At 42.7% G+C, this 27,862-nt stretch overlaps 1 protein-coding gene across 1 annotated transcript in view; it reads left to right on the top strand.

Moving 5' to 3' along the window:
• Window positions 1-23,687, top strand: part of LOC142938003 (semaphorin-7A) — a 31,337-nt gene extending 7,650 nt beyond the window's left edge. The window contains exons 3-14 of the mRNA XM_076081178.1: window positions 32-94; window positions 4,369-4,464; window positions 4,834-4,939; window positions 9,081-9,188; window positions 9,990-10,129; window positions 11,042-11,220; window positions 12,663-12,771; window positions 13,001-13,208; window positions 21,111-21,226; window positions 22,142-22,314; window positions 22,737-22,792; window positions 23,341-23,687. Of these exons, the coding sequence (XP_075937293.1) occupies window positions 32-94; window positions 4,369-4,464; window positions 4,834-4,939; window positions 9,081-9,188; window positions 9,990-10,129; window positions 11,042-11,220; window positions 12,663-12,771; window positions 13,001-13,208; window positions 21,111-21,226; window positions 22,142-22,314; window positions 22,737-22,792; window positions 23,341-23,687 (1,701 nt within the window). The remainder of the gene's footprint in view (window positions 1-31; window positions 95-4,368; window positions 4,465-4,833; window positions 4,940-9,080; window positions 9,189-9,989; window positions 10,130-11,041; window positions 11,221-12,662; window positions 12,772-13,000; window positions 13,209-21,110; window positions 21,227-22,141; window positions 22,315-22,736; window positions 22,793-23,340) is intronic.
• Window positions 23,688-27,862: the final 4,175 nt, after the last annotated feature.

Genomic DNA, 27,862 nt, shown 5'->3' with positions numbered 1-27,862 from the left:
GGCACAAACTAAACAGTCCTTCCTCCCACAGATCCCAGTGGCATCCGACCAGACTGCAATTGATACCTGCAAGGCAAAGGCTGCACCCCTCGAGGTAGAAACTCATCCTCACCGTCAGCACCCGCATCACTTCTACAAGGCCCTCTCCTCCTCCATTAGTGTACTATCATCGATGTCATCATGTTTCTTATCACCCTCTTCATGATCATTTGAGGTTGCACCACTGTGAGGTTAGTGCTGCCATGCTCAGGTCTAATTCAGTTACTCAGGTTCATGTCCATGTTTTTTATAGGACCTAAGAGACCAAATAATTCAAATAAAAACAGTTAAGTCGGAAAAAAATGAATGCATAAGTAATGGAGACGGGATAAAGTGACACAGGAGAGAACTTCACCTCAAAACAAACACAGATGAGTGAGCTGCCGATAATTGCTACTGCATAATTCCATAAGATTCCATGGAGAGACTGAGCCAACAGATTAATACATTCGACCTGAAATAAATCCAACGGCGTGAGGAAGCTTCAACTTAATGTGAAACGCTCCGAGGCTCCGGAATAATCTTAAGCAGAAGGAAACATTGCTGCTCGTCAAAGAAAATAAAGAAATTATTTTTACCATTTTACATCAATTCATAACTTCCACATTCATTTGGACATTCAATCATTTTCAATCATTAAAACTGATTTTCCATTCATTCTCAGGGTCAAATTCTGCATTTCTTCAATAGCTTGATGATACATTTTTACCTCCCTACTCATAACCAAATGTATTACTTCAGATAGTTCATATATGACTATACCTTTTCAGTGCTTGTGCACACATTTAGGTATCTCCAGTGTCTACCAATTTCTCACATGCAGGCTCATTAGAATATACAATTTATTTCTGACAAGCCAATCAGAGCAGACTGATTGGGAGGAGGAGGGCTTAAAGAGGCCGACGCTAACACGAAGTGTTTCAGACAGAGGGTGAATACAGGTATAAAAACTGTAAGTATGAACCTGAAAATGAGCACAATATGTCCCCTTTAAGGGCAAATTAAAGTTTCAGCATCTGTATAGCCACGAGGGTCATGTCCACAAGGGATCACATCCAAATAATGTCCAGAACCACGTGTATGTGTCCACTGTCCACATGTGTTTTGGAGCATATCAGGGGCAAGTCCACAGGGAAAAGACCAGGGTGTAGCTGGGAGGTCAATAATGCAGGTCAAGGATGCATGTTATAATTGATCAGAATCAGATCCTTTATAATAGATAATCAGTGTGTATTCTTGCCAGATTTGCTCCCGGCTTCCAGACGCGTTTTGGCGCTTCTGCCTCCTGTGAACCTGGCTTGGCAGTTAACATTAATCACCGCGGCTTGTCTTGAGAAATTATTGTTTGAATTTCAATAGACGATCGCTTTAGTGTGCTGAGAACAGAAAATAAGTGACACCTTGCACAAGAGCGCTGTTGTTCTGCTCGGTGCTGTGAAAGCTGCTAATTATGTTCATATCTGATTTGCTGCAGCTGCGTCAGACCTCAAAGCCCTTCAGTCTCCAGCCCAGCAATCTCTGCCTGGATTGTAAACTTGAGTCAGGTTTGACAACGGAGTGATAGTCCTATTTCAAAACGCATTATGTGTTTTCTGTGAAGGCAGCATGTCAACTGGAGTTTACTGTGGCGACCGTGAGCATGTTATCACCAGGACAAGAGCACTTTTGCATTTCAATTAGCTAAGAATTCTACCAGTTTCAATATTTCCAACCATATCTGGTGTCAGCTAAAGTCCATCAAAGTTGTGAGTATAAATAAAGTAGAAGTGTTACTTCAGTTATGGCACAAAGCAAAGAGGGCACTGTCTTCCATGCATAAACAGAGCTAATGCTTCCAGACGGTCTGGCAGTGGCAGGTGGTGGAAAACGAGATGAGTGACGCAGTAAATCTTATCCCAATAAAGACAATGGCTTGATTGCGATAGATTAACAGTAATTCAGTAGACAGACTGTATTCTCAAGTCCACCTCAGTTTGTCCAGAGCACACACGTCAAAAAGGAGCAAATACACTGATGGCAAATATGGTCCGGGTGGAGCAAAACATTAACAAAGTGTTAATTAAAGCTAATCCCAAATCTTACTTTAACCCTAAAAGTCCACCAAAATGACCCAATTGTCAACTCTCACAAGCAGCATTCAGGCATTCAGATTATATTTGGAGAGGTTGTACTGTTCAACTTGTCAAAACATTTGTATAATGTCCTCTGTGAGTCTAGTACAGCTTTTTTAAAGATTACGTTTGGCATTTTTACCTTAACTTGACAGTTTTAAAGACAGAGACAGGAAATGGGGAGATAGGGTGAGGAGCTCGGACATATCTGGAGTAGAGCTGCTGTTTCTTGGCGTCAAAAGCTGCCAGCTAAGGTGAGTTTTGCATCTGATCAGGATGCCTCCTTGACACCTCCCTTTAGATGTTTTCTACTGGTAAGAGGCCTGGGGGAAGACCAACAACACGATGGAGAGAATATTTGTCTCCTCTGGATGGACTGAAATGGGGGGAGAGAGGGATGTGACATGCAACAAAGGTCCCAAGGCTGGAAGTGAACCCAGGACGTTGGGGTAAGGTGGCATTCATTGTAACCACTCGGCTATGAAGGTGCCTTGGCTCTAGATGATCTTTGTCAAATCTGAGAGAAGTAGACAAGTTCACTTCAGTCCAAAAACACTGGACTTTGGATGCTTTTATTAAAGCAAAGCTGCTTGCCAGTGTGGACTCAACCTGATAGCCGGAGAAGAACGTAGATACCGGCAAAACCCCAAAATACGTTCAATGACAAAGCGTCCATGCCAACATTTTTAAACTACATCGTGGTCAAGTTAAGGGGATGGTTCTGTATCAAACTACACTTTTTTCCGTGCGTTTTACTACAAATATCCAGCAACACGAGCAATCAGTGCGCCCGTGCAAGGCCCTGCAATGTTAAGGCAACAAAACTACTTAGTTAGGTTGAGGAAAAGTTTGGGTTACAGATGTAAGAAGTCAACATTGACCTCTGGTTCATGACATGGGACACGAACATCGGCCTCCTTGGTGAAAGTCCCATCCACGCTGACTCCCTGCCTATGGAGACCTTGTTGCTCTTTACACTATGTCGTCCTTTCCCGGCTCATGATTACGTGGATAAAATACAAATTATAGTGCATACGTTTCCATAGGTATAGCTTACCACATCGGGTTAAGGTACCCCAACCTCCATTCCCTTATTTAAAGCTACACTACGTAAAGAACATACTACTTCCTGCACTGGCACCGAATGTTGGCTTTGGACATAAATCATGAGGTGTGGAATGATAAAATATGGAGGTAATTCCCAGGGGCATTAGGTTAGTATTGCAGCCAAGCCAAGCAGTGCAGTAAAACAACATGATGCACCACAAGAATGCGAGACCACCTTCAGCCTGATCAAACCCGACGCTACTGAAGAAGACATTGGTGTGAGGTTGACATCAGCTTCTAGGTCTACAACCTCAGTCCTAGATTTTAGTGTGGGCCTCTTAAAATCACTTCACAAACTTACCCAAACTCAAAGTATTTCTCTCAAGAACATAAGCACACAATGTAAAAAATGTGCACACTCACACACAGATTACCCAGCCCACCCACACGCCTACACATCCACCTACACACACTTACACAAGCTTTTGGCCCTGCTTGTTGGACTTAGTGATGTACTTCCTCCATCTCCACTTTTTACTTGTTTTCATCAGAATTTGTTATTTGATTGTTTTTCTAAAAAAAACACTAAACCATACGTGACCCGACATGAGCACCACCTAAAATCAGAATTTACCCCTTAAGGTTGTACTCAGTATTCATTTCCATCCACCATCCTATAATGCCTTTGAGATAGAAGTCCATTTTCTGTACTTAATGAATAAGTGATGCATATGGAGCATAGCGGCGCTGTACTGCAGGGCTAAGCCCCCTGTGTGCTGTCTGCCAAAAATGTTCAGAGCATGGATCACCTCCAATTTGTCTCTCTCTCTCTCTCTCTCTCTCTCTCTCTCTCTCTCACTGAGAAATCCGCTTTTTGCTCTCGTAATCTGTTTGATGTTGTAGCCTACTCGTTCTTTGTTTCTCTATCTCTCTACTCCACCTTCCTCTCTTCCTCTGTTTGTTTTTCTCAGTCCCTTGGTCTTGTCTTGTCTTCTCTCTCCCTTTTGTGCTGCCGAATCACTTTTTCACACATCCTCCACTGTCTCCAATCTCCTTTGCCTCTCTGTATATTTAATCGCTCTCCCAATCTGTATTTTTCTCCCTTTTCTCTCTTGCTTCTGCCTCATTTTCTGCCTTTGTCCCCCTCTGTCGCTGCCTCTTTCTCTCACAGCTGGAGTGTGATAATTTCATCACCGTCATTCAGAAAGTCAACGACACAATAATAGTATGTGGAACAAATGCTGGAAGCCCCAGGTGCTGGATGCTGGTAAGAGTTTTTTCAGACACATTTCTTGAAATGCTTTACTGTATATTATTACTCTTCAAGTCTAAAAAGTCTCAAGATCAATTGTAATTAGCATTTATTTATTTGCTCACTTATTTCTTTGTGCTGGTGAGATGAAGGCCGGGAGTTGTTTATTGCCACCGAGGATGTTTTCAGTGATAAATAAGTGCCCCCATGGTTAAGTTAAAGTGTTTTAAACCCTGTGTGGTGACACACAGATAACGCTGAGTGTTGGGTCTTGGGATAATAAAGTGTAAGATGTTTACTGCATAATGATGCATGCCGGGAATAAACACGGTTTAAAAGGTCAGACTTCCCCCAGGCTCAAAGGTCTCCTCTCTCTCCCGCCAGGTAAATGACACTGTGCTGACTGACGTTCAGGGCAACGGGCAGATAGGGCCCTTCTCTGACATCTCACCACCTTACCCTTCCCAGAAGTCCATCAGCTTGCCTGCAGGTAACAAACCCAGAAAATAAATGACACGTCTGCCAGCAGGAGTTCATGATTCACTCTGTGACGTAGAAGAATATCATCTTACAAACACGTGATTATAGATTCTTCATGGTTTAGCATCAACAAAGGAAGACAGCGAGTTAGCTAGTAGGTTTGGTACCTCACCAAGTAAAAAACAAAGCACACCTAATGACTCTTTACCCATCAAGTACCACAGTGAGAATGTCCTCCCAAGAAAAATCCCAGCATCAGTGAACATTTTAACCCTAACCATGGTCTCTCCGGAACCCGAGTCGTTTTTGAGCAAAACCTCGACCAAATCAGTCTTGATATATAAATCATTTTGGAAACATTGGTCGTGTTTTCACATATATTTTTTAAGTGTTAAGAAAAGCTCTATGGAAATGGCAAAATTCAATAAAACTTCCTCAATCGCGCAAATAACTTTTAACGTTAGCTTGAGGTGTTTTTTCCCTTCGTCGAAAAAGAGTTGAATCGCTAAATGGGACGCGGACACGCCCGCTGAGACTACGCCGTATATATAGCACTCCAAACCAAACGTGCATTTCTTTTTTGTGACTTTTCAAAAGTTTGCTTGAAATTCTCTTGACAATTAAATAGAAACACAGCTCGTGATTTATAATGCACCAACAAATGGTGTTCTACAGAGATGGACATCAAATCATATCACACCTATGGGTCTTACAAACAATGTATTTTGTGGTTTATTTTGGTTTATTTGTTGATCTCAACTGTCCGCAAAAGCTATAAAAAGCCATAATTTAACTTGGAAGTATTTATAATAATCAGACAAATGATAGCTGCATCATATTTTTGTACTGTACCAATTTGCATCAACATTGACCAAAGTCAGGCTCGTTTTTTACCAAGGAAAGCCTTTGATTGTGGTTATACCACTTCAATGAATTGACTTTGCCATTATAAAATGCTGGTGTGACCAGGCCCAAATAGAAGGAGTAAAAAGGATTATTACTACAGGAAGTGATGAGGTCATGTGTGTCTCTGAGTTCCACTCTGTAAGAGTGGGTGTGACCATAAAGAAAGGTGTCACTTTTTCAAATATCTTATTTTGGAACAAAGCCGTCTTCGGCTCTTTGTATTAACTTTGCTCATTTTAGTCGGGAGCAGCAAAGCGACACTTGTGAGTCTCGGGCTCGGCAGTGATCCGTCTCTTATTATCGCTCTCTATTCATAACGTGCACATGAGTAGATGCTTTTATCTAAAGTACCTCACGCTAGTTCAAAGAGCCAATCCTCTACAAGACCGGTGTGTTAGTAGATTTTATTAAATCATGTAGCACTTGGCTGACACATATGTATTTTACCTCTAACAAGATCTAATGTGTTGCCTTATTATAATGTGCCGTGCTAATCGGTCGATATCTGCAATGAGAAACATAATTCTGCTAGTTTTCTTTCTCCTGTGTTAAGAATAAATGTTGAGGTGGGTTTTCAATTGGTAAGTCACAATATTCTTCAAAGAATTAAACTCCGGACAGTATTTTCTAATTTATAAATCTACGTGAGTAGCTTTTTAATACCTTTTCAACAAAAGGAGCCTCACTTAATTGAAAGCTATCGAGTGAATGAAACCATTCACCACACGGTTGAATCAAGGCCCTCATCTCCTCGTGTTAGAGTGTCAGTATGTAGCTGCATAGAAAAGAAGAAGAGCAAGAAGAAGAAGATGAAGAGGAGCTACAGTTATCGCTTTTGGGGTTTCTTTCAAGAGAACTGGACAAATCCGATTCAAAGCGTTACTGCAAACACATTTTATTTTGCTCAAAGGACGTCACAATCTGTACGGTATATAACACCCTCTATACTTCGACCCCCCCCGTCCCATCTTGTTACCCCCCAACTTCAATATGAAGAAGAGCAACAACACAGGGCCAATATGACCCAATTTTATTGCAGTGCCTCAGCAGATCATATATGTTATTTCCAAGTGTAACATCACTCGGGGATCACACAACCCGGACTGCCAAACACACCAGAGTCAGCCATCTGCCGTTGTGCGTTCACATGGACAGAACTCATGTAAAACATTGCTAAATGTTGAACTGACTGCACGGACAGATTCAGAAGTAATTCAGACACGTTTTACAGACTCCTGCACGCAAAAGAGAAGAAGAAAAGAATGTTTGGGCTTTGTGAAATCAATCATTTTTAATATTATTTTTTTCTGATAACAACAATATCCTTTTCAACAGGCTGACAAATCCTTTAAAATGGGACCAGCCATGGCACTGTATGCATCCCTGCAGGTTTACTTCCATTACTCCATTAGTTGAGGAATATACAGGTTATGAGGATAAAACTGAAAGGTGACTCTATTCCATACATTTACAGAAGGAAAAAAAAAACACAATCAGATTACTGATAAAGTTAGTAAAATGGGGATAATTAGCAGAATTACAATTTAAAAAACATTTAAACTGGGTCCCTGGCTGCAGAGCCGTGGCTGCGAGGCGCCGATGCACTTAGCTGCAATATCACTTGCAGTCACTAGAGGTATGGGGGCGGTTGAGAATAGTGAGTGAGGAGTCAGCAGGCAATCAATGGCAGGATAAAACAGGCAATAAAAACATGTTTTGAGAAAGTGTGATTCACCGCAACCAGGAGGTCCTCGATCATGCAGCCATAACTGGCCACCCAAAATATTACGCTTCTGGCAGAGACAGTTTAAGTCTGATGGGCTCTAAAGTTAGTGAAAAAATATGCTTTCACTTTGTGGAAGTGTCTTCCAGCTTTGAAAAAGCATTTGAAATGTGAAAAGCATACTTAACAAAGTATAACTTTCCATTTAAATGGGCATAATTATGACACAGGTAGACACTAATATATGCTGGTTTATACAATAAACCAGCATATATTCCCACTCTAACGTCTGCCTACACATTTTACCTGCTGTCGGTAAATCTGGTTGCTAAATTTGTGGTCTCAATCGCTAGTTTCAAGTCTTCTTCAATACAGCATGATGTTCATTTAGTAGATTATGATCCATTTAGAGTCAAACAGACCATAAAGCAGGGGATGCTTTAGGGCGGGGCTACACGGTGATTGACAGGTCGTTACCACAGCGTCCGATCTGGCTATCCTCCGCGTTTCCGTCTTACAACGTTAACCCTTTCATAGTGGGTTTTCATTTCATGAAGATTATTTGTCCCATTTTGGTCACCTAAAAATGTCTTATTCAGCATTCGGTTGTACATAGCTCCCCCTCTCTTGTGTTGCAATAAAACAAGATGGCGACAGCCGGAAACCAAGATAGGGGCAGCCAAAATGCAGAACTCGAGGATTCAAAATGGATGTCCACAAACCAATGGGTGGTGTCACAGTTGTGTTTTGCAAATCCAGCAGAATTGAATTAAATAAAAAGCAATTGTTAGGGGTGCAATTCATCAATTACACAAGGTCACCACACAGACATGTAGTGCCTTGCACATCTCCACGGGGAAAAAGAACTCCTGATTGTGTGATATCGAGCAGTGCCGAGCCACATTATCTCAACAGAGATGTTTCTAAATGAAAAACGATCTTCCAATGTACACAGTGCACGATGAGGGACGGACAACATGTAATCGAGATGGATTGTTTGTAGAGACGCTGAGAGATTAGTGAGAGGTTAGTTGGCGCTGCAGGACGGCGCTCTTCCAAAATGGGGATCGATTTTTTGAAGCAACGAACCGACCCTGTGCTTTAGTCGAGCAGCATTTTAATAACGATCAGTCCTAATGAAGATGCTGCTGCTGCTACCATTTCAAACGCTCCCCTTCTGCATTGCTATGGAGACAGAGCTCTAAGTGGGGTTAGAAGAATATGGTGATTGGTGGCTGCTCGTCAGTGCAGTCAGCTATTCTGCCTTGATGTCTTCTTTGCTCTTGCTCTGCCTCTCCTCCCCTGTTGTTTAATTCTGCCTTCGTCCTCCTGGGCCTCCTTTTTTCCTGCCTTTACTCTTCCCTCTCTGTGCTTAATGCCTTCTCTCTGTATCTTCCTCTCCTCCAGCTTCAGTCAATCCCCCTCTGTGTCACTCCAATCTCCCTGCCTCCCTGTCTAACCTTTGTACCCTTTTCTTTTTTTACCCTCCCTTTCTCTCCATCTTTCTTCCTCGCTGTCTCAGATGGGAGCCTGTACTCCGCCATGTCGTCGGTGGCAGGTCACGCCGGCTCGATCCGCCGTACGTTTGGCTCCCAGAAACTCCTGAAGACAGAGAACATTTGGCTGCTGAGTGAGTAGGAGGAAGGGAGTCACGTGGAAACCGTGGCGGTTTAGATTAATGAATATGGAGATGGTGGGCGGTACTCTCTGTAAATCACCCACTATCATTCCCATGGGGAGAAACAACATGGAGGAGTATTCACTGTCACTGTGTTTGTGGTTTGGGTCACGATATTTACAGCACAAAAATGCGATACAGAAACTGAAAGCAGCCTGTTGATTATCACACAGAGACATTTCACCCCCAATTCGAAAATACATATTTTTCCACCAACCTGTTGTGCTATTTATCAACATAAAATATTTTGCTGTGAGTTGTCTAGTTTAGGAGATATTCGCCGTAAAGATGCCGGCTTTTTTTTCCAATATAGAGAGACTAGATGGCACTGCAAAAAAATACATTTGAAAGACTCAAAATCAGTGTCTCTCTCCAGAAATCATGACCTGGTTACTTCACAAGTCACAAACCTTGTTGTGGTCAGTTTGACATCTAAATTATTTTATTTCTACACCCACCAACTGTATCACAGCGCAAAAGGAAGCACGCATACACGATATTGATACTCGATAACGTTCCTGCTCAGTAGGGGAGGATGCCATTCATGTTTACATCTCACGCTGTCACGACCACGAGCCTCTCGTCCATGTCACACCAAAACAATCTCGGTCGATAAATAACACTACAAGTAAGATGCAAAATACATATTTTGGATTTTTTTTGGGGTGAACTGTCCCGGCATGAAACGTTGATGTAATCATGAAATAAGACACTAGAAGAAGAAACAACATTTTTTTTAAATGTCATCACCAGATCCACAGTTTGCGGGTGCAGCCATAATCCCGTCTACGATAAAGTACAAGGAGGAGATCTACTTCTTCTTCAGTGAGATCAACAAGACAGCCAGAGTGGACGAGGAGCCTTACAAGGCCCGCATTGGCCGAATCTGCACGGTAAAAATCACACTTTCACGCCCGTGTTTTGGGAAATGTGCACAAATCCAGGTCCATACACAAACTCTTGTTCTACCTTTGCTGCTTCTCCATTACATTGCATACATCTGAATTGTGAGCATGCAATCAAAGAGTGCTTTGCCCTTTTCAGATCGTTTAATTTGATTAATTGGTAGAGACGAGCAGATTTGGTATAAATACTGTTTCAAAAGAAAACCACTGGTTTGAGTGAATTGCTAAGAACTCAAGGAGAGAACGCTTCAGAATACGAACAAATCCCAAAAGTGCTGAGTGAACATGCAACATAACGCAAGATGATATAGTACTACGATCATTTCGTTTATTTTCTACTGTCCACTTTACATTTTCTCAACATGTTTCTGGTTTTATACCCCGAGCAGTAAATCTGCACAGAATGCAAAATGGTAGGATTTCTAAAAGTTTTCACAATACAGAGCTGCTGCTGCAGCTGCTGCTGCAATGCTCTGGGTGGAAACATGCAAGCATGTTGCTGCATTTATTAACTATTTGGCTTGGCTACACACATCTTGGACCAATCTGTGTATTGAACGCCCATAAACATAAAACATCAACATCTTTCCTCCTAAAATGTATTTCTATGAGTATTTCTATGGACCCTTTTACTGCCGACGGCATCAAAATATGCTCGCGCATGTTGGCAACAGAGGTGGCATTTTGCCCCAAAAATGTAGACGAGTTATCAAGCAACAATGTCGTGCATCAACATTGTTTGCCAACTGTAAAAGGGTCTATGAGGGGGGGGGGGGGGGGGGAAAGGGACTCTAGGTATCCTGGATACGGTGTCAATGTCACAACTTGGCAGGAGACACAAAGTGAAACCGGATGCCCTACTATGACTTTGTTGTCACAGTCCTTTTATGTCATTTCCAGGTGGATGAAGGGGGCATCAAAGCCCTGCTGGCGGACTCATGGACCACCTTCATGAAGGCCCGGGTGATGTGCGGCGCGGGAAACACTCAGCAGCAGTACAACAACATGAAGCAGGCGGTGGTGCTGACCGCGCAGGACAAGAGGGCCGGAGTCCTGTACGGCCTGTTCTCCAACGCATGGTGAGCTGGAGCACAGAACAGCAGAGAACAGCATTGTGGGTAGACATAGGTTACCTGATTCAACGCCTGTCTGGAGGCTAGTTGGAAATGGACATGAAAAGAAAGATGAACATGCTGTTTACAAGTATAAGATGAATGGCCATGCCGGCGACCCCCATGCACGTTCTGAATAAGTGCCGTCCGTAGAAGCATAACACATAACATGAATACAATAACCTAATGCAACACAAGTTGAAGATGTATAATTAAAGTATTCAGGAATTCAAAGGAGTAACATCCCGTAGTGCCAGTGTAGAGTATATAAGGAGGAGAGCAAACATAACCAAGGGCTTAATATTGACTTAATAGTCAGACGTAATATTTACTTGTATACAGAAATCTTCCAGAACATTCTTCAATAGAATGACAAAAAACTGATGTATAAAACGAAGCTACACAATATCACAGTAACTGACACTCATCCACCCACACAGCAGTACACACCACATACCAGCAGCACCTACCGACACACAAAATACACACACAATACACACAAAATACACACCCACACACTCGTGATTCTCATTATATCAGACTTTGAAAATGTGTCTTGTCGGTGTTTCGTTTATGTTTTATTTCAGTTTTCTGTGGAAATAAGAATCTGCCAAATAATTATTCTCAAAGTTTTCAAATCATGTTCCAGCATTAATATCAGCTGGCACACATCTGATAATGCAAGTACAGAAAACATTGGGATTTTCTGCAAGACATTGATAAAGAAATGTCTGTAATTGCTTCCCGTCCATGTCAAATGTATTATTTGCTCATGTGGACACATTTTGAATCAGAAAAGAAACAAGTTTTCAAAATGCAATAGAGAAAAAGCAATTATTTTTACGTGTTAAAAACACAAACAAGTTCTAAAGGCACAATAAGACACAATGCTATTTTTCCTGCAGTGAGGAAGGACTTGATGAAATCAAACCTTTTTATCTCTAATGGCCTCTATGTTGGGAACACCAACAGAAGATTTGTCACGTCAAAATATGGAAAAGTGACACGGCAGGTGTTTATTGGAATATGCATCTCTACTACAGCTTTGCAAACCTTTGGCTCATGAAGCTGGTCGTGAATAGAAAAGAAGCTGTGTGTCGCAGAGTGCTATTAAAACCCCCTTTGAGACTCATATCTGAATGTTCTGTATACATGTACAAAGAATGCTCCTAAAACCAAAATAATATCGGCGTATTCGGAATAAGGCGTAATTCAGAATATCCAGAGATTATGATGTTTTACTCTAAAGTGTCCACTGCCCTAAAACGAGCCGTGGATTATTGACATTTTCTATTCTAGAGGACTGAGTTGTCTGTGGATTTCTAGCTGTGCTCTCTTGCATGTTCCTCACAACCACTCGTCTTGCTTTTGTGGTTAGTGTAATTACTCTTCGCTCTGCCTTTGTTCAGGGGCAAAACAGTGATCTGTGCCTACTCCATCGAAGATATTGACCAGGCTTTCTCCACATCCAAACTGAAGGGTTACAGCAGTCCATTCATTGGCAGTCGCCCTGGGATGGTAAGAAAATATGACCAGATTTCTCCTTCTTTTCTTTTTGTCACACTGAGAGAAAATATACGCAATTGCATGAGTCAGCCTTTCATTTCTGGTGAAAAGATTGAAGTGCTATTTTTGAAAGGCACGAGCTGATAAAAGAGAAGCAATTTGGAACTCTTTGTTTAAGGGCATATTGTGTATTCAAGTGCCCAGCCTGCGTCTGAAACGATTACATCACTTCTCTTCTCAGTGTGTCCGAAAAAACTCAACGTCCGGAGGTCACAACGACATCAAAAACCTTGGGGTGATCAGATACCACCCGGAAATCGAGGACGTGATCCGGCCAGTCGGCGTGGCTCCGCTCGACCTGCCCACGGACGACCAAATCACCCACGCTGTGGCGGACATCGTCCTGGCGGTCAACGATGAGCACTACAGCGTCCTGTACCTCGGAACAGGTGTGTGTGTGTGCGTGTGTGTGTGTGTGTGTGCATGTATATGTGTGTGTGTTAAAGATTGAGCTGTTGGGACGGATTACATTTTCATGTTGAGGAATTGTTTGCTATGGCCTTGAGCTTTCTTCAAATGGCCTCATGTGCTGCAAAAACTGGCTGCCCAGATGTTTAATTTTCATCCTCAGCGAGTCGTTAACGTTGTCATTCTGCTGTTTGGTGCTAAGCATGTCATGTACAGTTGGTTGATCAAAGCTGAAAACAGCTGCTGCTGGTAATGGGTCTGAAAGAAAATATGTAAAACATCCTTAAACCTTTCTGTATTTATTATCTCACCCATGTGACCGCACCTGCTTCGTTTCTGATGGTCAGTTATTGTGGCAATAAGAATGAATAGATTTTCTTTTTAATTTTTTAAGAACTTGGACAGCAACATTTGCTCTCATATCAGGACTAGTGAGTCCTACTGTACAGCGAGGTTGTAAGGTTCCAGTTCAGCAGCAAAATGAAAAACAAATACAAAATAACAACATAGACATTTAATTAATGCAAAAAACAATAAAACGTAGAGCTGAAAGATATGTTTGAATTCTTATTTTAATTTGAATAGAAGGGAAAAAAATGACGCAAAGTCAAAATGTATTCTGTTGAAAATCCATTCAAACACTTCCTGGCCTTCACACGACTGTTTTCTCTTTGATCAGAGCAGCAACGCTGAGCCGCTGCTGTTGCCGATAGCAGTTGCTCACAAAATTGCATTGTGCCTCAGGGAGATTACCATGGCAACCATCACAAGTCATATACTCATGCGTGCATGAATGTCTCACCGAGCTGAAGTTCACCCAAAAAGATGAGCAAGTGTCATCTTCCTGAGCACAATTTTCTCCTGCAGTGGACGTGTGCTTGTCGTTCTGGGTTGCTTCTAATAATAGCACACACACACACAAAACAACCAACAACGTAGTGTTAAAGAAGTGAGATTGGCCTCTCGCTGTGAGCTTCACTAACTGAGTCAGAAACAAGGAGGAGAGGATGGAGGGCTGTGAGCAGCCGAGGGTCTCTGCGGTGGCCTGAAAAGAAACCAGAGCAGAGTGAGTCTCACTGGTGTCTGACGCCAGAGGAACAGGGTGTACAGGGTGAATCTAGCCTGCTCAGAGTAACGTTACAGTGTTTTATATTAGATGAACCTCTAGTCGAGTGGTATTCAAAATATTAGTGCAGTGGCCGATCGCAGCCATTTGGAACATGCCTCTTGCTTGGCTCCCGGTCCCGGACGAGCTGCATTGGAAACAAAAAGACCTGTAAAGCTCCGCTGCAGACAACATTCTCAGGTACACAGAGCTGTGAAGCTCCGCACCCTGCTGCTACACAGAGCGCTGTCCGCTTGTTTATTCCACGTTTATTAATATTAAACTTGTTACATGTCCAAATCGCCCCACGTTCGACAGAGCACTCCATGGGGTCCTCGGCTAAACACCCACCAAGTGTGAAGTAGATCGAGTGAAGGACACACAGACAGGCTGATATATATATGAAACTGATGATGATGATGATGATGATGATGATAATATATATATATATCCTTTTTCTCCATTTTTGGAGGGACACAGTCCAATGTTATATTTTACAATTCTATTCAGTTCCATTTTATTTGTTTAGCCCAACATCAAAAATGCCAAATTTGCCTCGGAGGGCTTTACAATCTGTACAACATACGACGTCCTCTGTCCGTGGGCCCTCGTATCGGAAGAGGAAAAAAACCTTTTGACAGCGGAAAAAAGGAAGAAACCTCAGAGAGAGATTATGAGGAGGGATCCCTCTCCCAGGATGGAAGTGCAATGGATGTCATGTGTAAAGTCGCCATCATCATCGGCATGTTCTTACGAAGCACAATGTATTTGCTATCCTTTTATTTTTCAGCCTTTCACTTGGCTCCTCCACCGTTTTCTGTTCACAGCTAGCGTAGCTTTGAAAGTGATGTCAGTCAAACTCGACAGTCAGCTGACTTGTCATCATCATCATGGCACGGACACAGCCAGCAAACCAATGCTAATATCTTTCTCGTTTGCAAAAGCAACTTTGCATTCATCGGTTTGTATTCCAACACACAAACACAAAATTAATTAATTTGATTTGATTAAAAAAATAAGAAAAAAATAAGCAAAGACGGGATGAGGCCACAGTTGGGGGGCTCCGGAGGCCCCTCGAGGTCGGAGCCCCGTTGGATAATTCGTGCTTGACTCCTCTGATCTTTTCTGAATTCCGGTTTGATCGCATTCCTTTTTTTCTCCTGTTCAATATTGCATCACTGTCAGGGCACCAACTATTAATATTCACAGGATTGTAAAAATGTCACGATCATCAGTCTGCACAATTAATTCCAAACATGCCCATGTATCTGTACAAGCTCCCTCCTCGAAATAATCCAATCTTTGGTGAGTGAGACAGACAGACGGACAGACGGACGGACGGACGGACGGACAGCTTTTCCTGATGGATGGTTGCATTCGAGCAGCTTAAACCAGGGTTAGTCTTCCCTGGCCATGGAAATTCCAATGAATATCCTTCACAAAGTCGAGCTCAGAGACACAAACATATTAGTGAGGTAGCCTCGCGGGCAAATGTAGAGGTCAAACACTAAACATCTTTGAAGGGGATGAGGTCACCCTCAGCGAGGCTCCCTCTGCTGAAGACAGAAATCTATTAAGTGCACTTTAAATGAACTGTGGTGCATGTTTCCTGTTGGGTCCGGTTCAGTTTGGTCTGGTGAGAACACTGTGATTCAATGTCTCTCTGATGCAGACTTATCAACCACATCGAGACCACCTGATAGCTACTAAAGGGAACTTTTATTTAGTGTTGATTCCGGCGGTCCCTGTGCACGAAAGTGGTAGTGTGTCCGAGCACCAGAGTCCCTTTGGAAAACCTCCAAATTTACTGCAGCAGGGGTCTGACACTCTGCCCTTCTCAATCCTGGTCCTGGTGCTCCTGTGGCTCCCCTCCCTCCAGCGGGCCAAACAACACATCCTGGGTCTCCAGCAGCGTGGTGTCGGTGTTGGGTCCCAGCGGGGACCAGAGGAGCAGAGAGGAGAAGCTCTGCTCCTGGAGGAGGAGGAGGAGACTCTGGTGCCGGGCGCTGGGCTCTCCTCCCGGTCTGCAGGCCAAAGCCGGCAGGATAGCTGGATCTGGGTGGACCGGTCTCTGCTGGAGGCCCCGCTGGAGTCTGAGCTGAAGGAGCTTCTGGTGAACCTGCATGATTTCATCTGATTTCACCAGAATCTGACCCGGTGGCCCCGATGACGAGCACTATTTACTAAATAGAAATAGACTCTTCTCTTCTCTCTGATGGTCTGGTTAACTTGTGAAGGTCATGTAGAGGCATCAGTATTCATTCCAGACTGTTTAATGCAGTTAAAAGTTCCTCACAGCAACTTTAGAAGTTGGCTGGATGTCTGCTTCCACACAGGCGGGTTTGTTTGTGACGCGAACGCAAAGTCGACCAGCTGGTCCATATGTGACGCGTGCATGAATCCAAATCCAAATGCTTGATGTGGGTGCTGATTGCGGCAGCCTTTTAATCCTCATCATGTGTACCTCTATTTGCCAGAGCTCTATACCGCTCTGTGAGTTGGACCTCGTTTAAACAAACAGGTAGTCTCATTAAGATCAATCTCTTCTTCAAGGGAGACCTGTGCACAAGAGTAAACATGCACAGTATGAGTGCAGACAAGCACACAGAAAGTCTCTAAATTCCTATCGGTGTCGCTACATATTCGGCTGATCAAAGCGAACACTCGGCTTTAACTCAAATAGAGAGACGAGACCGTGGGTGCCACGCATTAGGGCGCCTTGTTGGTGGCCGTAATAAAAGCAGAGAACATTACTCATCTAATTTCCCACACACATGGTGTTTATTCTAGTCACGGTTGTCTGGCGAAGTGATGATGTTGTTTGGAGGCTAAAGGAATTCACTTTAAAATGTTGACCTCGAACAAACTGACAGGACGGTGCCATGCAGAGTCCCAATTAGCTAAATATCTAACCGTACACTCTGTGCTTTAAACCCTTTCTAACTAGTCTCGGGGGGACTTCCCCTGTAAGATGCGAGCTGACAGAACGCTGCAGGATTTGACGCAGTTAATTCCTCTTTCTTCTGATCACCAGACAGCAAATAATTCAGCAGCATCTATGCATATAATAACCAGCTACTTCAATAACACAACATTCTCATTCTCATAACACTCAATGTAGTACAGTCAGACTGACAGAAAGCTGTTTTATGACCTGATTTCTTTCAACAACACTCAAGAGGAACTCAGATGATTTTGTAGCATCTTGGTTTTTGGTGATATGTCCTTTCTCTGATTCATGTCCTCCAAACAGACTGGGGTTCGATGCCTCAGTTGATGGTTGGTAGTTTAGGTATTTTCATGTGGGTCTTCTCAGTTTCATTGGAGTCCCTTTTGGTCAGAAGTGACTTAAGTCCCGGTGATATCTGCAGCAATACAGCTGGAAATACAGCGCTGTATTCAAAAACGTCTGGCAATGTAAGACCTGGTCTAAAGATAGTTTAGACTAATTCAAGGCCAGAGAAAATGGATTCCTTTTTAAAGTAGAGTAGAGTTTTTGGTTACTGGAAGAGATACAGAGTGACCCTATAACCAGAGGTCACACTGACATTGGACATCTCTGTGAAACGCCGAAAAAAGTTCTAAGACTTTTTAGGCTTTTTTTTCATCCTTTTTTTGTTTACTTACATCAATAAATAAATACATACATAAATTAAATGACATTAATAATGATACTAACATTTATTGTTAGTATTATTATTGTTATTATTATGTCCAATGCCTGTCTTTTTAACATCATTTTCCTCTAAAATATCTGCATAGAATAACGGAGGGTTGGGGAACGATGAACTTAAGTTCGGGTGAAATCACTCGTTCCCTGCAAGTCAGTTGGTTCTGCTGACAAGCGACAAGCTTGAGCCAACAATGCTGCACACATTACAAAATCTAGACTCGACCACTGAAATCCAACAAACAGAAGGCGTCTGACTGTGAGTGTGTTGTGTCAGGACCCTAAAGAGTGACAAAGGATGTATGACAGGTTAGTAGAGCTCAGTTAGTCTCTGAAGGCTGGCGAATGTTGGAACTGGAACAAAAGAACAGGCAGAAGTGAAAGATTTCTTTTCCTCCAGTAACTCCGTGACAGATTGACCACCAGAAGATGTAAAGCTGCTTGGACTATTTATTTTCAGACATGGAGTCGATACAGCAGAAAGATCCCCTCGGGGATGGGGGTGAGGCCAGGGCCATACACTTGTTTCAACTTGACTTAGTGTTTGAGATCAGAAGCAATTTTGTTTTCACACACTGCGACACTCGAGGTGGCAGTAGCTTAAAGGTTAGAGAGACGAATCAAAAGGTTTGTTTTTTAAGAAGTGAGTGACAGTAACTCAGTGTTAATGTGTAGAGGTTGTAATTCAGAGAGAAGGGAAACGGACCTTTTTACCAAGACGGCGAGTTTGAATCTTTATGCCAGCACTCAAAGCTTTAAGATAAGGAGTGTGTGCGACTGTATAGATGTTAAAGAGGTACTAGGGAATGCGTGTTTGCTGTAACAGAATATGTGCACTCAGCAAACTCCCTGGATAAATAAAACCCCAAAAAAACAGATTATCTCAGCAAAAGTCGCACGAGTTCAGCATTGTCACCCTTTTCCTCTGCAGAATGTCGTGCAGCTATCTTTGCACTGATACACAGCTTTGATAAAAGAGCTGAAAATAGCTGTGGACAGGATTAAAAGAATCACATGGAATAAAATGGATGAAATGGGGAGTGGTATCTTTGACTACAAGAAGAAACAGATTAGAAGTTTATGAAAAAGAGACGAGACAGTTTCAGGACAAAGGAGGTCTAAGTGACAGCCAGAACCTGCCAGCATAATTACCATTGTGAGAGTGCCTCGTGCAGGGAGCATGCAGGAAATGAAGATGGGAGATAAAAAGGCATCACTGTAATCACATTTTCACAGTGGGGAAGGTAAAGAATCATCTTAGACGTGACAGAAGAATATCAGGTTAGAACGTCTTTCTGCAGGGAGCCTTTACATCTGTCAAGTCTTTATTTGGAGAGGAAAGAGGCGATGAGTTACACAATGCAAATAGTAAGAGTAGAAGAACATTTTCATTGGCTTTCAGTCCGATGAAAAATCATCACACTATGCACTAGAAAAGGTAGGCAATAGAAGCAACACGGAGCAGAGCACGAGGCTGCAGACAGGCTGCGAGAGTAACGCTGCACTCAGCCGACTAGTGTGACAGCCTATCGCACAAAACAGAGTGAGGGCTCGAAGCTACAATTAGGATTCCATAATTATTCATTTTCAAAATCAAGCTGCAAGCAAGACCGCACTATTGACCCACAGAGTACAACGTGGAAGAGAAGAACCGAATTGCACCAGGCCGGTTATCGAAGAAACCTCATTTATGAGGCGGACAGTGAAGACCTTTCTGCTCTTGCTAAACACACATCTTTGTAAATCATGTATCTCCATTATGTCAGCCACAAAAACCAAATGGATTTTTGAAGATAATTGATGCAAGTAACACGCTTCCACGGCAAGTTTTCCACACTTCAATGTCCAACTGGTGAGAAATCTAGGCCAGTTTTCTTCTGTGTCACAAGCTTGCTTAGGGAATGTGACAAGGAGGGACTCCACGCAAGAAATTAACTTTAAACAATCAACCATGAAGTGTGAGACTCAGCAGTGAAAGCAGTGCATGGACGTGTGGTTAATGTGCTGTGGAGGTGTTGAAGGTGCAAACCAAAATAAAGTAATGCAGGGCGGATGTAAGCTGCAGGAAGGGAGAGACAGAGGGGACATGGGCAGCTTTTATAGTGTTAAAGATCATGTGAGCTTCTATGTGAGCATCTATGCTGGAAGACCTGGTCTGAGGTCTGCTGGTTTGCACACAAGTCAACTAATAAATGAGCAGCATGTAAGCACAACACTGGATACTGAGGGTTTTGTGGCTTGATATTTACACAGAGCCCAGGAACGTGGAACACCTCAAAGAGATAGTTCAGAAATGTGGGGTTGTATGAGGTACTCTATCCATGCTCACTTAATTATCTACAGTAGATGACGGTCAGCACGCCCACAGGTTGAAGAAGCACGAAGCAAAGTAATGTACGGCTGTGGATGCGTGCTCTGCGAGGTACTGTTTTTTCAATGGAGTCTGTTGGCTTTCACAAGAGCATGGTTAATGACTTCAGTTCCCCATCTGAAGCACAGACTGTATAGCTCATCTCATGGCAAGGTACACTGGCAAAATATATTCCAAATATACTTAAATGTGTTTGTAATACTACACTTAAACTGATGTCGATTTTCTTTGGTGTCTAAAATACCTTTTGTTGCCGCCCCCCCCCCCCCCCCCCCCCGTCCACAGCAGTACATTGCTTTGCTTCCGTGCGGTAACGTAAGTGTTTGGACATTGAATGCTCCATCGTCTGTCAGGAATGAAACTTTCTGTGATTGATCCACATTTGACCCTGACTCCAAATATTACTTGACTTTTACAAACTGTCTTTGGTATTGGCTCCATCCAAGGTTGAGGTTATTTCTCTCTCCTTCACAAGTGCTTGTTCAAAACAAATCTCAAAAACTCGAGCCTGCCATTTTGCCTATGGCCCTCCAGCCTACCTCAAGAGTGGAAGCCGTCCAAGTCAAATGCATGTATTTATAAAACACTTTGGAAAGCACAACAGGGGCCGCAAAGAAAAAGGAGAAAAACAGAAATTCTACAACATCGAGGAGGTCTTTTTTCTGTATGTGTGCGGTTGCAGAGGAGTTGATGCATCCCTACACTTCATTTACAATGTCTTCTCCTTCCTTCCACAGACCAAGGCAAAGTTCTCAAAGTTCTTCACAGCAGCGAGGGCGTCTTCGTCATATCTCAGTACTCTCTGTTTCACAATGAGGGCCCCGTTCTAAACATGGCCATCGACTCCCAAAAGGTATGAGGAATAGTGTGGGGGGGGGGTTCAGTTGCGTTCCTGGTTTCACTACAAACTAAATGACACGTGATTTGTGATTTTTATTATCACATTTATCACATCAGTCTATCTTAAATAAAACTAGGTTATGTTTTGATGAGGTAGCTAAATCCTCAGTCCAGTCAAAGCACAGAATACGTAGAATGTTGACGTCTCTGAACCAAAACTACGCTTCATGAATACGTTTCACATCAGCCTCGTATCTCGCTTGCATAAATAAACGCACAATGCCACGTGGTTAAACGTTGTACAACGATTGGTTACATTTGGCCGACGAAACTACTCGTGGTAAAATAATTACGCAACAATTTATCGCAGAAATGCAACTCCCTCAGCGGACTTTCTTACGTAGCGTTAAGCGTTAAGCAACAAGCGTAACAGAAGGTTTACTTTTGGTTCCACTCCACACAAACAGAGGTCATCACAGTAACAGTCTCACCCTTTGCAGACTCTCTTGCTTATTATACTCGTTATTATACCACGCAACTTTCAATCATACCTAAATGTTGCACATGGTTCTCATACTACGTCACTTGCTCTGACCGAATGCAATAATTCCACATTCATTGTATCAGTGGTTTGCTGAAACGTACAATGTCCAAAACCAGGTGACTGGGATGTTAATCTCCCCGTTGGCATTATCCAGGCATGTCATATGTATATGTATTCCTCATTTGGGGTTTAAATCTAGGTTTCTTACTGTCCCCTGTTGGTTTAAAAGCTGCTTCAGAGGCTCTGCTACCCTAAAAAGAATACACATTTTCAGAAGACTGAGTGCTTGTAATTAGTGTGTCATAAACCTTGTCAATTTAGCAGACTGGCTGATTTATTCCAATAATACTGGTGACTCAGTCTATTGCATCTTCTCCCCCTCAGGGACACCTGTATGTCGGTACAGCGATGGAGGTCCAGCGACTGCCGCTGGCTGACTGCAGTCGCTATGGCGACACATGCAGGGAGTGCATCCTTTCCCGGGATCCGTACTGCGGCTGGGACCGGGCCAGGAGGAGGTGCATCCCCATCCCGCCCGGATACAACACCACCACTGGGTACGATTAGATGTGATGTCGCTGCTGCAGAGCCGTCGTCTGTTTTTGGACGAGTTGACGAGAGGAGAGCGGGCTCTCGTGTAAAAAACAATCCGCCTTGTGCTCTGACTGATGATTATTGACTGTGAGGGGATGAAACTTGTTTTTACTATTAAGAAATTGCGGTTTGTGTTTGGCTTGGTTAGTAAATTGCTTTGGATTTAATATATCTTGTGTATTTCCAATTTTTGGAGAAAATATGCAAATCAATCATGTGCCGTAATGAGCCGCTGACTCCTTCCTCTTTTGCCTCCCTGACATTGTTGAATGATTTGTCTGTGCATGTTTTAATTTGCGAGTAACAGTGGGTTGATGTGCCGGCTCTTAAGCCATTTGTGGGATTATTTAATGCTGCTAATTTGTCTCCTCTATTATTATTACAGGACACTCATTCAGAACCTGGACCAGTCAAACTCCTCGGTTTGTGGGGAAGCTGCTGGTGAGCCCTTATCTGCTCTCTCACACTCTCTCTGTGTATCTCAATTAAACCAAAATAGGAACCTTTTCTGAGCAGCTTCAGTGAAAAGATGATTATCATATAATTGAGCAGAGTCCAAAAACCCACAGGGAGAATTATTTTTTTTTTTTTTTACATCATGGCCTGCCCTGTTTTAAAGCTCAAAACCCAGTTATAACCTCAACTAATCATGACAATTACTCCCCTCTGGAGGGACGGCTGTCTGATTTTAACACTGCTCTTATTTCCAGCTGTGTCCGCGATGCCACAGGTCCTGTGACAAGGTCTATCTATTTATATTAAGGAGTACTAGCTAGGTGTCCTGATCTTTCACTAATATCTTGGAGCAAAGGAATTATACAAAAGACAACAAAGTTTCACACAATATGCTTTTATCATATTTAGTCTAACGTTATAGAATAAAAAATACGTAACACAAATGACGATCAGAAGTTCAATCAATATTCACAATCCCAATACGAAAGGATTATTTTGGCATTAAAAAAAATCAAATGTCTTTGTCCCTCCAGCTCTGAAGCAGCGTCGCACTTCCCCCAGAGAAGTGATGGTGCAGTCCAACACCTCCATCTTTCTCCCTTGCCCCGTGCGCTCCTTCCACGCCACCTACCGCTGGGAGAAAGACAACTGTATCAGGAACTATCCCTGCCTCTTCTCCAGGGACTTCTGCGTCCTGGGACCGGCTGTCGACACGCCCCTGAGGGAAGGCGTCTTCCGCTGCATGGCCACCGAGGACGGGTTCAAGGTGGAGATCATCTCCTTCAGGCTGGTGAACAACGGCAGGCTCCTGGCCGCCTCCCTGGCCTCCACTTTGGGGCCGTCGCTCCTGCTCGCCATGGCCACCCTGTGGCTCCATTAACCGCAGCTACCGCTAATGCTAACCCCTCATCCTTACTGGCTCCCGATGCGAGAAAGACGAGGAGCATCTGTCAGGAGGTTAGGTTCGCAGAGCATCAAATTACATGGTTGGGTTGGACGGTGAAAATTCACCTTTTTCCACATCGATTTTTAGAGAAAGAGTCAAGAAAATGTAAATGAGAGATAAAATTCTGTATTTTTTTTTCTTGCATAAAGCAACATATCAGCAGCTACCTTGATAAGATCAGAACTTTGAAATTCATACTAAAGTGACTAGGAGTTACTGTCCATGAATTGACACGTCTTGCGAGTTCGATTAACCATAATTAGGTGCTTTGCGAACCTTTCCTCTCTGACTCAAAACATATCGTATGAGTTGGGGTGAAAAAACACCAATACCAGGCCAATTCTTTTCACCATTCCTCTACTTATTTTCAAATTGACTTGACTGTGCTTATCTGTGAATATATAAACCTTTAATACCGCTCTTACATCTAATCATTCATCTTGTTAAACTTCATTAGTATAGCTCATTAGTACTAGAAAACTGTCTGGTATTGAGATTTTAAAAGCCTTAACACTTCGGGGACAAAAACTCCTAAGCACAATTTTGCAGTCGAGGCAGAATACTGCAGCCTCGGTCGGACTTGGCGCTGTAATTAGTGCACCTGAGTCTTAACAACAATCGCTGGGAGGAAGTGTCAGCTTTTTGACAGGAAATAGGCGGGTGGGCAAGAGCTCATCTTCGAACATCACTGTGTCTCAGCACCTCCTCCTCAGACGCGGCAGTTTCTTGCATCTTTTTAATCAGATGGTATCAAACGTGGTTATTACGCCTTGTTCACAGCTTTGTCCGTTGTTTCGTTATTATTATTTATATTTTTACACGCCATTGTCTTGCCTCCTCCCCAGAGCATCAGAAACAAAACACTTAACAGCACGTGAAAAAAAACATCGGCCACAGCTCCGTTGGAGTAAAAGTTGCTTAATATCGGCGCTACGGAACAAACCGCCTTAAATAATTAAATAAAACTATCAATCAATGGCAAAGTGTTAAATCTGGATCATTTCTGTCAGATCATTTATTGTGGAGAGATGATGGTTGCAAGTTATGTGAAACAGCACGGACGTTTGTTTTTTGCTAATTCCGAGTCCCAGGCGTCCATTAGTGTTCAGGAAACAGAGCAGAGAGCAACAGTGAGGAGCTAATCTGCTGCCAATGGCATCCCATTCAACCCGGCAATGCGTAAAGATATGAACAAGGTGTTGTGCTATAGCAATTTCAATAAACACACACTTACATTATCATAAGGGCAGACGAAGCTAAATGGAACCGCATATTAAGCTTGCATTTTATTGTTTGCTTGGAGGAAAAAAAAAAAAGTCTTGTACTTAGATCCGTGAAGTGTGTTCTGTATTTTATTGCTCTGCAGATGCTGATTTCTACCATTGCTGCCTACTTGTGTAACATTTTGTGTTGATTGTTTGGGTTTTCATGCCATAGTTAGAACGTGATATGTAACCATTTACCGCTGTACCTCTTTCCCCAAAGACGCCGGTGCAAAGAGACAAGGAACTGGTTGTTGTTCTTTGTACTTTTGTGTCTCTATGCTGTGAAACAAAAAGGCTTGACAGATTCCAACAAGACGCTTCAATGATGTACAGCAGCAACAACTACCAGCGACGAGAGCAGTGGCTTTAACATGCACAAACTGTATTAAGACCAGGAAGGCAGGTTAAAGCTGAATATAAAAAGAAATTAGTTGTGAATGTAGCTGGAGTTCAATAGCACTGAAATGCACAACAAACTCATGCTAAACCTTGTGAATACTGATCAGCTGACTGAAGAAGCAGGCTTGTGTGGTGATGAATTATGCAGCGGATTAGCATGTTCTCCCGAGCTTTGAGAATTATCATTCAGCAGTGTTACATAAATCTGGCCGTGCCGAGCCGTCCACTGTGGCAGGAATGTCATTAATAGCCAATTAGACAAAGCAGCCAACTCCTCATACAACGTATTAAAGAATTTATTTTACACCGTCAGGTTAGAGGAGCAGCGAGCATGTTCTCAGCTGGGAAAATCTCAAGGAAGTGTCGCGTGTTTGTCACTCAGCTGGGTTTTGTGTTGCTGCTCGGGGATCTGCTTGTTTTCTGCATTACGTGAAATGAAAAACAATTTTAAAACAAAGCTACATTCAGCAACCTCGGCCTCTCGACGCTTCTTGTGTTCATTTGTAAAAATACCTCGCTCCTACCTGACATAATGTCCTGGACAAACTGAGTGTGTGTACAACACCAGTCTTCCCCCACAACCAAACTCACAAACCCCTGACATGCATATTAATCGTCTTTGTGTCTCAGTTGGAAATCAACACCAGCCAAGTGCTAGGAAGCATTTAGTGAAGGCTGTTGACGACGCTGTCAGAGACCATTGGCAGGAAACTATCTCAACATACACCGATGGGCTAAAGGTGTTTCCCTGTATAACCTCCTTTATACATTAACTATAACTGCTGCGTATGTTTCTGTGTGATTGGACTCAGAAAGCTGTTATCGCCACAATGAGAGGAGAAGCCTATGCTATCCATTTTGGCAATTTAACGTGGTATCATAAGCTTCCTGTGTCCCAAGTCCATACTATAGACCCAACGTAGTCGGCAGAATTTCTTTGGGCATTTTAGGTTTCTGCAGACATTTGTGAACCAAAAATATGTTTCATGAATGTTTCAGCCTCGTATCACGCTTGCAGAAACGCACAATGCCATGTGGCAAGGTACATTTCTTGGTTAGGTTTAGCTTCTTCTACTACTAATGTAACAACGCAACAGAGCGGACTTCTGGGCGAAACCCCACCCGCCCACAGAGGACTTTCTCAGTTGTTACGCTCGTTATTATACCAGGTGACTTTCAATAACGCTCGCTCGATATACTACGTCACTTGCTGCAAAAAATGTCCGCATTCAACAACTCCGCGGTTTCCAGAAACGTGCAATGCCAACATTTTTCTGACGGGCTGATAATCCAGTGGAGACCGTCTTCAGACTGTTCATGCGGAAGTGTTTTAAATAGTAAGCTTTTAGAGAGGATACGATTATCCTGCACCAGTTGTGTGAGAGTTCGTAAACAGATGTTTGGATGTAGTTTTGCTGTTGTTGAACGCGGCCCCAATTTACTTCAAAGCATCGGGACTTTGCTCCGTTTTTTGATTCTTCGTTCTTATACAATTCTTATAAAAAGTTCCTTTTTTTGGGACAAAGTATTCCATTAACCAGGTACTTTACGTTGCCTAAAGTGACAGTGTTTATTTGGCAGACGTCTACAGTGTGGATTTTTCTCACCAGAAGAGATAACCTCGAGTTTAAATGGGGTCAGATAGTTGTTGCTGTGCAGAGCTGATTTTATTGCTCCTCAGGCAGGTAAAATCAAGCTTTCATCACTCAGCACTCCCAGTCATCATGCTCAACTAATCAACATTTTTCAAGCTATTGCGTGGAATTAGATTTATAGCATTTATACCAACTATCCAAATCTCCTCTATGTTCAAGTCCTTGCTTTGATGTGGATGTTCACACGGCCGCTTTATCGAAATTCAGTTATCACTCAATCACATGCGTCAGGGTCAGCCAGTCCGATAAAGGCTCGTCTCCTTCAAAGCAAGCTCTTGATTTGCCTTCAGGAGACCGATGTAATGGATCGCGCTGTCTGCTGCAAGCCAATCAGCGTCGAGTGAAGCGGGCCCCTGTTTTTGTTTGCTCTGGGGTTTTTGAGTGTCAAGTACTGTACATGATGTGTGCCCACGATTCTGTGTCTCGATATATCTCATTTTAAAAGTAACATGCCAAACTTGTTTAAAAAAAAGATTTATATTGGTGCAATGCCAGTCGAATGCCATCTCATAACGTGTATTTTTAAAGAAGACATATCTATAGTGCAATAGATATTCATGTAACAAACCCATATTGACATGTGTTTCCCTGAACATGTGCGGTGAAAATTAATAAAATATAAGTATAAAGACATTATTTACTGTGTTTATTTCAAAGAACTATGAAACTGAATCATTGAATTTAGCTTTCAATTCCTTAAATTAAACATCAACAATGATGCAATCAAGGTTTTTAAAGGATAATTCATGGATTGGATTATATAAAGGTGTAGTGACATAGTTTAGGAGCT

Source organism: Anarhichas minor, unplaced genomic scaffold (assembly GCF_050575085.1).
Source record: "Anarhichas minor isolate MPS153535 unplaced genomic scaffold, ASM5057508v1 ptg000079l, whole genome shotgun sequence".
NCBI lineage: Eukaryota > Metazoa > Chordata > Actinopteri > Perciformes > Anarhichadidae > Anarhichas > Anarhichas minor.
The sequence above is the reverse complement of the archived record's forward strand: the minus strand, read 5'-3'. Positions and strand labels throughout refer to the sequence as shown.